We start from the raw sequence: 12,832 nt of genomic DNA, 5'->3' as shown, positions 1-12,832 counted from the left end.
AATATTCCTTTACTTTCATCTAAAATTCATGTTATTTGAATTAATTGATAGAGAGTCAATATACTCTACATTACAGAAACAGGCAAATTTCCATCCTTTCATATCTTGGAAATGAGAATAAAAAGGAGGTAGCAAAAGGTCTGTTGGAGACTGAGCCCTGTATTATTTTGCATAATAAACTGTTAGCAGTTGATAAAATTATTTCAGATAGAGCTATTTATTTTCTTGCTTTTTTATTTTTTTAATACAGCTTTGTGGTCATTCGCCTTTCGCTCCTCTTGGAAAACACATGTCTTCTCCTCTTTGCTCAGGCTCTAGAAAAAGGTCTTTGTAGCACAATGGCTAATGTGATACTGTATCGGAAAAGAGAAAACCCATACAAAATAGTAGTTTTGCTATCTGCATCCAAAGAACTGGCCGGTGAACTTCAAAAACTCCATGAGGAGGGCTACTTTGGTCCCCCAGAACCTACGCAGCAGTTCCCATTAAGAGAAGGAGAGCAGGTTCATTTTAGATTTAGAGGAAATATTTTTGCTTCAGGTAAGCAATAATTCATGCAGGGGGGTGAACACTAACAATTACCTCAGCTATTCAGAAATACTGTATGGGAACATAAGTAGATTGTGGTTGATCACAGCGCATTTAGTTATTTCAGTGTTTTATTTCTTGTAAATAAGCGCATAGAACTACATGGGAAACTGCTACAACTGAAAAATTAAATGTACTAGTTTAACAAGATCCCGAGCAACCTGCTTTAGGTGACCCTGCTTTGAACAAGGGGGTTCAACAAGATGATCTTCAGAGATCTCTTCCAACCTCTGCCATTCTGTGAAACTTGGTCCTCAGAAACAGCTGATATTTTATCTCTTATTTCAAAAGGGCAGGCTTCCATCAATGGCTTTTTAACATAAAGAACATTTGATAGCAATTAAAAAGATTCCAGACAAAAAAGAAACACTCTGATATTTTATCTGTGTAATTTCACTTAAGGTGAGGAAGATCAAACATTGAAATCCAGGGCAAAATGTTTCTTTTTGTGAGTTGTACTATGAATTGAGGTGATGATAGAGTTGTTCTGCTGTTTCAATCAGCAGCCTCAAAAATTCCATGCAGTGGGTGCTGCCATTCAGGGATTTGCTTAAAGAGAAAAGAGGTAAGAAGCCTCAAAAACATTTTCACCCAAAATTATGTATAGACTATTCTGTCAGTTTTGGAAAGAACATGTAAGTATATATTTGTCTCTCTGAACATTTTTTACATAAAGTCTCCAACTGAAAATTTCATTTACCCTAAAGAAAGGATTATTCTTCAAAAAGAGAAGTCTCCAGCCCCCAAGGGATGCCTGCTCATATAAGCAAAGGTAGCATATATAGATGTATCAATTAAAACGGAACTACAACTCCTAAAGTTGCACGTAAATCTCTGCCTCAATTAATTTTGTTGTTACAGATAGACACATATCCACCCTGAATAACCAGAAAGCATATACTTGTAATTCTATTCACAACACCATTTTATTTTTATTTCTCTGTGTTACATACTTCATTCCCTTCAGTGTTCCTTACTTTTCAACTTGTAGCACAGCCTTCACTGCTTATTCCTTATGCCAACAATTCAGGGGCTTAGAAAAATCATGAAATTATAAAGACATTTGAACTACTGAAGCAGACTGGCAGGAATGTTTGAACATCAGATGTTCAATGTAAAATAATAACAGTGATAAAGAACAGCTGAATTATGTGAATAACTATTTGACTCACCCTAATGAATTGCTTTAAATGCACACATCTAAATACTGTGTAATTTTTTAATATTTTTTTTTATGGACTCCAGGGAATGGAAAAGATTTTGGAAAAGTCTACAGGCTAATTTTTCATTCACAAAGAAAACCCAGGCTGGAGCTCCAAATTAAAGAAGTGGATGAATTCGGTAACCACAGTTCACCTCATTACAAAGGAACAGCAGTGTTTTATAAAATTACCAGAGAGATGATAACCAAGAAATGGGAACAGCCATTGCTATATGGTGAATATCGACATCAATCTCCACTGTGTAAATTAGCACTAACATTACCAAAGGTGGGTTTCTCACTTGATAATGTTAGAGATCTTTTCCTTTTTCCTTTACCACATATTTATTAGGCAAGAGGATTTTGGTATGATTTAGGTCTTACAGATACACACGGATCTCTGATGGAGCAGTTCTGGTCCATCAGCAATGTACAAACATCTCAGAATTTCTCTTAGCAGGTGGGAGGGACCCTCATCAAGCATGAGGATGGAAAAGAAATGTTTAGCAGAAGTTTTTCATCCTTTTGCTCTCCCTAAATAGTATGGCCCTAAGAAATTATGACTTAAGTTTCACAAGGTGTATATTTCCTGTATCGTTGTCTTGGGAATGCAGAATTGCAAAATGTAAAAGCATTAGATGGTTCATGTAACTTTTCTTTCTCCTATCACTTGATTCTCCTATTATGCCTGATAAGGCTCCACAATACAGCCACATGGGCATTTATCTCCATCTCTGGTGAAAGCCATTGCTGCATAAATTAATCTTTAATATTCCTGCAATGAAATCTCATTGTAATCTTTTCAAAGTTGCCTAGGTATCAGCCCCCTATGTTGTACAGAATTCTGCCACTAGACTACTGCTATCAAATTTACATACATTTTAATATCAAAATATGTACCGTAACTCTTGGTCTGAATCTCCAGTGACAAGCAGTAGCATCTCTCTCTTTTTGATTTTGACTTCACTCTTCCTTAAGCTGTCACCTGCAAATACATCTTTTATTTCATAAGCATACCTCTTGATTTCTCTCTCATCTCCATTCTCCCAAGTAAAAATTAAGAATAAGTAACAACTGCAGATCTTAAGAGGATATTTCTTTCGGTGACAATCTCTGTATAAAATATAAGGGTTTTTTTTTTAAAATCACATGCTTTCAAACACTTTGCTTTTCCACAGGGTGAGCATTCCAAGTGCAGTATTCACAGAGAGGGAAATACAAACTCTTGAGGTCCAGTGAGATGATTTAAAAAAATATATATAAAAAAATCTGAAGCATACCCTAGGCATCAGCTAGTCCTCTTCCATCCACCTGCCTAGCTTCCATCCTGTCGTTCCACTTGATTTAATCTTACTCATAAGAAGAATAAGACTTAAATGATTGAACTACATTTGTATTAAACCACAAAGGTACTTATCAAGTGTCTTAGATTTGGGTTGGTATATATGGTCTATTACTATACATGTTAGTCCTTAAATGTTCTATTCAGACTTTTCAGGACATAAATTTCTGACTACCCCTTTTCTCCTACTAAATTTAAGGCCACGTTCCCTCTTTTTTCAGTGAGGCTGAGATCTTGAAGTCTGGGAAGTCTGTATAAGCGTGTGAGGATATATATTATATGTGGGTACACAATAGCACCCAGCCTACTCATGTAAATGGAAATAAACGAAAGAGCTATATAACATGATTATTGCTGGTAAATTAGAAATCAAATCATACCCTAGGAACAAATAGTGATAGCCTTTGGGAATATTTTCTTTACATCTATTTTTTGAGTAGTGGCTCTACTTTCATCTGAACCAGTTCAAGCATAGAGCACCTAAGTCTGATGCACGAAAGGTCTGCTTAGAGAGACAGAATTATTGTACCACTTCAGAAAAGAAGTGCCACAGTATCTTGCAAATTATTTTTCTTTTGCTTCTGGTAAATATATTTTAGGAGGTCCATTTCAAAGGAGTCAGAATCTTCATTAAATGCAAATATTAGGAAAAAAAGCAATCAAAATGCTTGAAAACATTTGCATGTTGATAACTTTTTCATGATGTGATTTGTATTTTCTAACATGGACTGAAATACTAATCTATAGAATGAAGAACAGCATCAAAATAAAATCTTCTCCTATGTTACAAGTCATCTTAGTACACAAAATGTTATATTTTGTTATAGTTGATGAACCCTACTTTATGATTTATCTTCCTTCCATGCAGTGTAATAATTTAAAATTGATAATACCTAAATTAAGGGGGTTTTAATAGAGAAGAAATATTCATTAATGATTTAGCTAGTTCAATTTTAATCTTTTTGAAGAATTATAAAACAGCAATGACGCTGATTATTAGACTTTCATGACTAATTAGTAAGTTAAATACAACATAGCTTACTATTGGTATATAAATACACAAGGCAAAAGGGAATTTCACCCACACTACTATCTAATGATATGTAACACTCATTAACACAAAATAATAACATTGTTCACTCTTTTGCTCTTCATACCTTCTTCTAGCCAAGTAAATAATGAATTCCATACTGAACAAACTCACAGAAATTTTAAAAACAAAAAAAATGTTCTTTTTCGGCTTGTTTGCTGGCTGAAAGATAAGAGAAAGTAGGAAAAAGCAGCTGGTTTTCCCAAAGGAACATGGTTACTAGCAAAGTCCTACACAGATCCACACTTAACATATTCATCAGAAATTTTTGAATAATTAAGTGAAATGTCTGATGACATTATGAAATGTCATCAGAGTACTAAAGCTATCTGAAGAATCACAGAATATTGAACTAGAAAATAAACTAGGTAATTTAGGTTCAATAAGTGATTTTATACTGATGGACTCTAAATTGCCTATTGCCACTCAAAAAAAAAAAAAAAAAAAAATCTTGATTATGTTGCTTTCTGAAAACTTCCAGAGCGTTCAGCAGAGAATAAAAATATAAGCAGAAACTTCCAAATTATTAGAGAAGAAAACTGAAAACAAGACTATGCCATATATCTATGAGGCACTCACATCATGACTGTACTCTTCAGTTGTGGCCACAGAACTCAGAAAGAGGATTTGAAAGAAAGGGAAAGAAAGGTATCAGAAGCACATAGTGGTTCTAGGTGGAGAGACAGTACATTGATAATGCTTCAGGCAGTTTTGACAGAAGTGGAAATATATGCACATATTAATATTATAGAGAGACTGAAAAAGGGATTGTTATATCCCCTTTATCAGGATATAAGAACAATGATGTTGGTAAGTGCAGGTGTAACCAGTAATATAAAATAACGTACTTTTCACACATATAAATAATCAGAACATGAACTCATTTTCCCAGGATATTTGCAGCAGTTAAAAATGTGTTTGAGTTAGAAAAGAAATTGACTGAAAGGCAGAACCATCTATTAAACACAATGATTCAGATGCAATTAAATGACAGAGCAATGAAATGGAAATTCCAATTACTTAATGTATCTTATTGTATGTTCTAAAATTATTAACAGTGATGAAAGCACTGACAATAAAAATCAACATAACTTTTATCCTGGTTTTACTATCCATGATTTGGTCAATATACATGAATCAGATATATTTTCACATTTAGGTGAGCTTTCTAATGAATAAAAGAAATGGAAGGAAATAATTAAAACTGGGTGAGAAAACACAGTTAGGGAAACATTTACTGCCCTAATTATACAACTGCACTAGCCATCTGTGAAACGCAACTTCTATTTACCACTTCATTAAAGTACAAGTCTTGTGTTAGTGTTCATATAACATGAACAGAGACTGGCACTGTCCATAATTAGTCATATGCTAATGCTATTAATATATATTGCCAAAGCACCAAATACATCTGACTAAATTCACATGCATAGACACACACTCAAGTGATGATCCTTCATTTTTGCTAGTTTCTATCACATGTATACTGCTACAGTACAATGATTAAGCTGCCACAAATCTCTCAAGCATATCAAAACATGACTCTTAGCATTCATATCTGACCCATTGATAATTCTGGGTTGTTTATAGTATTGTGCACACTGACACAGCTGCTTGCAGAATTCCAGTTGTCACAGTACTCTCCAAACTACCAAGCTGCAACAAGGTTTTTTACCATATCATACCAGCATACTCTTCATATCAGTCTCTCTGCTGCCTTCTCCTCATCTCGCCTCATCCAGGGCATGTGTTCTCTTTTCTTCTGCTTCTTTTTCCCTCTGCTTCTTAATCAGCTGCCCTCTCTTCATTGGCTCCCAACCACTTAACCAGCCACAGCTGTACCTTATCTACATCGGCCAACCCACCACCCCTGAGGCCAACCCCCAGTTGTATATTATCAATGCTAATTAACCCAGCTGCATTCCTCTACACTTCCTCTTTTTTTTTTTTAAGATTCCATACCTTATGTTTTTAACAGTCATTACAACCCTTTTACAAATAATTTTTTCATACAGTCCTCTATAACTCCTCTACAAATCCCCCCCCTTTTTTTTTCTTTTTAATATTTCATACCTCATGTTTTTTACCAACCATCACAAACTTCTTACAAATAAACTTTTCGTACAGTTTGGACAACTTGTCCCTGAATTCCTTCTTCACTTTTATCTTGGGCTTTTCAGCTTCTGCAGGTTGATCACCTTTCTTCGCACCTGGGATTTTGTTTTCTTCAGAGGGGGGTTGTGATGAACTTATAGTGCCTTGTCCTTTCACCTCTTGGGTCACACTGGACAGTAACCTGAGTGAGCTTTCAGCAGCAGCAGATCTAGAATACAGTGCTAACACGTCATTCTGTGTACTGAAAAACTTCTTAACATCCTTGTGGTGGCCCATTTCTTCTTCAACTGGAGACACCTTCAATGAGCACATAAACACTGGCAAGAATACCACCAGGCTGAGCAACAGCAGCAACAGTGGGAGCCGTGTGCTGCACCACACTGCTCCCATGCCTTCCTCTGGCACAGCCATCACCACTGTCTGGCCAGACCCACTCTGGACCCACCACCACTGCGGGCTACTGCCACGTCTGGCCGTGTACTCCACCACTATCACCCATTACCCTCAGTCTCTTAACTCCACAGCAGTCAGGCTTTCTTCTTTTTAACCCCAAAGGCTCACCTTTCCCGGTATCTGATCCAGATCCCCAGGCTCTTCCCACCTATCCCAACATGATCTGGATCACAGGCTATCCCCACCTGTCTCCGCTACATTGAGTCACTGCCATTACTGTTTCAAACATCCCCCAGCACAGCCTCACTGCTGTCACTGCCTGTTACACTCAGTCTCATAATCTGAAGGACCTCACACAGGGCACCAACTGACACTGCGCTCTCCAAACTAGCCAACTGCAACAAGGTCTTTTACCATCTCATACCAGCATACTCTTCATGTCAGTCCCTCTGCTGCCTTCTCATCCCACCTCATCCAGGGTGTGTGTTCTCTCTTCTTTTGTTTCTTCCTCAGCTGCTGTCCCTTCATTGGCTCTCAACCACTTTAACAGAACCAGCCACAGCTGCACCTTATCTAAATCAGCCAACCCACAGCTGTATATTATCAATGCTAATTAACCCAGCTGCATTCCTCTACATCACAGTAAGACGCTCATGTCTTAATAGTTGACTCTAAGTTGTAGCATTGTTGATGGACTTCTCAGTTGCTCCCAGTATGCTGGGGGAAGCATTTCATATGGGAATAAAATCTCTAAAACAGCAGTAAATGTAGGGCAAGAACAGAAACAACTATTTATATTTCTACTATGCTGTTGAGTTAACAAATATCTTAAGTTTAGTTTAACCACATTAACAGATTAGTTTTAGTACACACGAGGTCAGACACTCAGTGTTGCCAGTAACAATAGAAATTTTCTTAGCGAAATAAAATTGTTGGTGCTTTTTTGGCCTTCCCCCCCCCCCGTTAAAGTTAGAACCATCCACGAATCCACAATGTCTGGTTTTGGCTGTGACAAAACACATTGAATCTTTCTAAGGCAACCATTCTGACTACATTTTCACTTTTTTTCTGTAAAATTGCCACCTAAATTTCCCTTGAATTGTGGAGAGAAAGCAGTAACAATATAGATTATAAACATTTTTTATATGTACGTGTCCACGTTATCCACTCTCTTACAAATATATTTCTGACAGTGGTCAAAGCAGTGTTTGTTTACATTGTATGTAACCTTTCACATCAGGTTTTAGTTTAAATATGACTTGTACAGAAGTAAGCTGATCTTCACTAATGATTCCTATTTGTGGAGTTTTCATTTCCTTAGCATTGGAAAACACCGGCTGGTCAAATCTGTTATTTTCAACACAAGTTAAATACAGTGAATTAGGTTATGATGTCAAGTATGTGTGTGCGTATCAGTAATATTTCTACTGATTTCAAAGCAGTTGTATTGATATGAAACTGCGTTAAAGAGTTTAAAAGGTTAATGTCTCCTTTTCTGCCTGTCCTGTTTGATATGCTACTAGAGTCTGGTCATGTCTGAGAGGTCCATTTGACAGGGCACCGCAGTATTACTGCCTGAAATCAGAATGCTTTGCAAAAAGAGATTGTTGTAATACATACAAGCATTATCAAATCACTATTTTACTGAAGCTTTATGTCTAGTGACTGTCTAACAGCAAAATAGCATGTGATCCTCTGCTTCAGAAAGTCAGTCGCTTGGCTAATTGAAACACCTTCCAGACTAGAAAACTGCTTTGACTGCTGAGTATTTTACTTATGCTGTGAACAAGAACAGTAGGACCACACGCCAGTGTAGCTGAACCATGGGTGAATTTAGTGCTTCACCAGAGATATTTGATATTTCAAGGCCGATTTAATGTTTTAGATCTAATGCATTTTATATTATTACACTATTTCTAGACAATACTCATTTTCAATTCTTACCATTTTTTACTACTATTTTAGCATTAAGTACCATAAAGTCGTTCAGATTAAAGTCAATGCATGGGTAATAGAGTTCATCTAGAATAACTTTGAAAATCTCATACAGACCTTTGAGGAGCTAAATTCTCATTAATGAATGAAAATAAATTTAAATATAAATGCATAATCAAACGAAGCCAAACAAATCTGTCTGGGAAGGAAAATAATGCCCCCTTGTGGAAAAGCTTTATATTCCCTTTATTTCGAGGGATTTTTTTAGCCGTGTTATGCTATCTTCACACTAGGGCGGGCCCGGTGACAGAATTGCTGCATAAGCACTTAAGACGAGGCACATTCAGCTCTCAAGATGAGCACAGCACAGGATGGTTCTGCACTGCCAAGCAGTGTGTGTGTGCGTCCTGTGCACACTGAGACCCCCTACCAAGATGTGCAGGCCTGATGAAAAGGTGTTCAGTTCACAGGTGAATAAGAAACAGTTATGATTATATCGATCTTTTGGATGTGTAGCTCAGTACATATGAAATACTCCAAATACTGAACAATATATAAAGTCTGTGTTATAAAACTATTTAAGATAAGCTCAGCAAGGCTCTGGCAAACTATGCCCAGCAGGAAAAGGAGAATAATTTATCCAGTAAGAGTTTCATGCTTTTAATTCATAAATGGAAAATAGAAGCTCAGTGAATAAACCTGGAGCAAGCCTCACAGAGAAAGCTGTGCATAAACAGCCATAAACATGAATGTGCATGAGGAAAGTAACATGGCCACTAAAAGAGGACAATTACAACTTTTAACAAAAAGAATTGCTGAATGTCAAATTAATCTCTTCTTGTGCTCAGTGCTTATGGAAGTAATTTCTTATTCTATGTGGAGTAGGAAACAACAGTAAAGCCCACAAGAATTTTCTCTTTCTCAGTCATAGGGAAAAAGGACAAAGTATTTTGAATATTTATATTATATGGATTATTATATTTAACAATCCAGTGCCTAGAGGAAGAAATAGGAAAAATTCTGTACTTTCTAATGGAGCTTGTCTTTTGAATTCTGATCTTTAGTGATTTTTAATTAAAAGTTGAAATATGTAAAATGAATAATTATGGCTATAAACAGTAAGATTTCAAGACCTAACAAAAACTACTGTATACCTAGAAAGTCTCATTTTTCCTGAAACAGTACGATATGCACACAATTATAGTAACAACACAGAGACAGCAAGGCAAAGTTAATGCAGTATTCAAAATTAGAATCCACTTCATATACAAGGATTCCATACAGATTTTCTGTATGCTCACATTTATACACCAGTCATGACATAATGCTACTGATCAAACATTTGTAAAATTGCATAAATTATAAGCATTTTAATAAAAGATTAAATAAACATCCATTTGGTATAAACAGACTTAGTTTCATTATTTTAATAACTGTATACTGATTTATGCCTGCTGATGGTGTTAATTGGTTTTCAATAATGACACGAATCTGCTATGTAGGAAGAACCAATCTCAAATGCTGATTTACTGCAATCCACTCCCATATCCTATGCCTCATCCCTTACTCATTTAGTAATTTTGCTTTCCTCAACACAATATCTTTGATAGCAAGAAAAGTTGATCAACCGTCCAAGAAGCACAAAAAGAATTTCTTCTGATTCACCAGGTAAGAACACATACCTAAAATATTAATATAAATAAAAATTATAGTTATATTTGCTATTATTTTTTTTTTAAATGCCAAGATATGTTTCAGCTGTAACTGACATTTTTAAATGCCATATTCAAGAACCAAAGTAGTTAATGTGTTAAAAGGTATTCAAGGAAAAAAGAAAGTGATCTGCTCACTGGGAAATTCAAATAAAGATAATATGGTGGTGGGGTGCTTGAACAACATATAATTTTCTGTATAAGGAGATTCAGTTCACACTGGAAAGCTTCAGTATAACTGATTTATCAGTTATAGGAATTGCCCAAACCCTTTTATTTTACTGCTAGCTTTTCCCATGCAGTTCCAAAAGTTATAGATTATTGCTGAATCTGTTCTTGACTTAATTGACTTCATGTTGTGGTGCAGTTACCAAAAATTGAATTAGAAACAAGAAGAGATGGTATTTCCATTAAAGTTAAAAAAAAAACCCAAACAAACAACAAAACATAATTAGTTGGGGTGTTCACTCACTAAACCTTCAGCTTTAGAAAGCTTTGCAAAAGAAAGAAAGAATTACATAGCAGAAGAATAATGTTCTTAATCTATTTATTTTTACCTTTCAGAGGCCATATGGGACAACTTGCTATATTGGCTTGCAGAAGAGCTTGCAGAAGATAATACATCATTGCTTGCTTTGTGCTTACCTGTTCGGCGGAGCGTACTTCAGCTTGTTAGGCTGAAGTGCCCTGATAATTTAACACACCAGATCTATGAGCTGCTCTGCTGCTGGAAAAAGACCCTTCCAAGGTCAGCTGATAAACAGCAGCTCCTGTCTCACTATTTGCGGAAGAGTGGCAGAAGTGATCTTTCAGAAGAACTTAGGTTTAAGTGGCAAAATAAAGTGTTCACTTGACAGAATCACTGGCAACTAACAGCCCAGTTTATCTTCTTTCCTGTTGAAAGGTGTGAATATTTCTGTGATATCTTTGGATGCACAAGTGACAGTGATACCAGTCAGGGATAAACCTGCTTATTTCATGTGTTACTTTGCAACTCCAAAGTATAACAGCAATGTCCTTGCTTGGTAAAAGTAAACATTTCTTCTGTGGAAAAATGAGACATTGAAAATACAGGTATGAAGAATTATAGACTGGTCTGCATATGAAGATCTAATCTGTTTCCAGAATTTACCAGGTTATGTTGCCTTACTTTAATCTATCATGGTCATGGGTTTTTTTCAGGTTACCATTAAATTTGGAAAAAACAGTATTTCTTCATGTAAGTTTTAAAATGTATTGCTTTGAAATTTTTTTTTGTTATACCGAGTTCTTATATTGAGGGTACAGATAATAAACCAGATGTATTTGTGCCATTCCTTAACCATGTGTTTTAACATCTAAACATTAGTTTCTTTCCAGAATGCCAAGTTTGACCAACCTAACTTTTTAAAGTCAGAGCAATAGCAGGTTTGGACTTTTATAACTATGTTTCTGCTGAGATAATATGCTAATTTGCAGTCTTCTGTTACTTGCTGCTACATTGCAATTCACCGCATACAACACACCCAGAATTTCTCTAAGTACTTAACTTTGACTTTTCTGTTAAAGGCCCAAAGTAGCTGGCAAGATCTAGTGAATCACAGTTCTGGGAGAAAGCTGACTGCTTGGTATTTACATACATAACTATCAATTTGTGATTACGCAGCTGTCACATCCATGCAATTTCCCTCATGCTCCAACAATGTGCAATAGATGAAGCTCTTTCATCAAGTCCACCTGTACATAGTTATTTTTTACTGTTATTCTTCTGGATTCAATGAACCAATTATTTTCCCCTTTCACACACACACACACACCCCCCACACACATACACCCTTAATAATATAATACAAATTTTAATTATTGATCTAAATCTAGAAGTTATTAATCTAGAATTTATTAGTATTTAGACTATTTAGAAATCTTGTATGTCTTCCTGGCAAATCTTACTTGTGATACATATTGTTAGTCTGGATATTTTATTTTCATATATTTGAATATTCCTGAATCACAACTAAAATTGAGAAAATTGCCTTGCAAAAGAAAATATAAATAGGAATAACATTGATTAGTTTGAATTATCTAGCCAGCAATGTCTCATTCTGTAGGATTATACTTTTTTAATTGTAAAAGAGAATATATGAGGAATTTGACCACTTCACTGTGATATAACCATCCTTTCCTTTTTAAATTTTTTTTCTATAAATAAAGATGTTCTTTGAATGTAAACTGGCTTCTTATTAGTGGAAAACTTTATCACACTTTTCATAGTGCTCTAACACATCTTCACATCTTCAGATCTTTTGTCATCAGTGCCTTCTCTTTGGGAATGATGGCTCAGCAGATACTATCAGAATGTATGCATATTATGATCATGCTTCAATGCATGATGGCACTACAGATAGTACTGGATATATTGCCACAAACTGAACTTCATTTTTCTATCTAAATTAAAAGTATTAAAATACTTTTTTAAA

General features: G+C 35.6%; 1 protein-coding gene across 1 annotated transcript in view; it reads left to right on the top strand.

Moving 5' to 3' along the window:
• DTHD1 (death domain containing 1) overlaps nt 1–12,832 on the top strand; it is a gene marked incomplete at its 5' end in the record, with an annotated part of 22,133 nt that extends 9,301 nt beyond the window's left edge. The window contains 4 exons of the mRNA XM_080405973.1: nt 251–540; nt 1,834–2,078; nt 10,275–10,332; nt 10,941–12,832. Of these exons, the coding sequence (XP_080262099.1) occupies nt 251–540; nt 1,834–2,078; nt 10,275–10,332; nt 10,941–11,230 (883 nt within the window). The 3' untranslated portion in view covers nt 11,231–12,832. The remainder of the gene's footprint in view (nt 1–250; nt 541–1,833; nt 2,079–10,274; nt 10,333–10,940) is intronic.

This window comes from Falco punctatus (genome assembly GCF_963210335.1).
Source record: "Falco punctatus genome assembly, chromosome: 1".
Classification (NCBI taxonomy): Eukaryota; Metazoa; Chordata; class Aves; order Falconiformes; family Falconidae; genus Falco; species Falco punctatus.
This window is presented reverse-complemented; position numbering and strand designations above follow the sequence as displayed.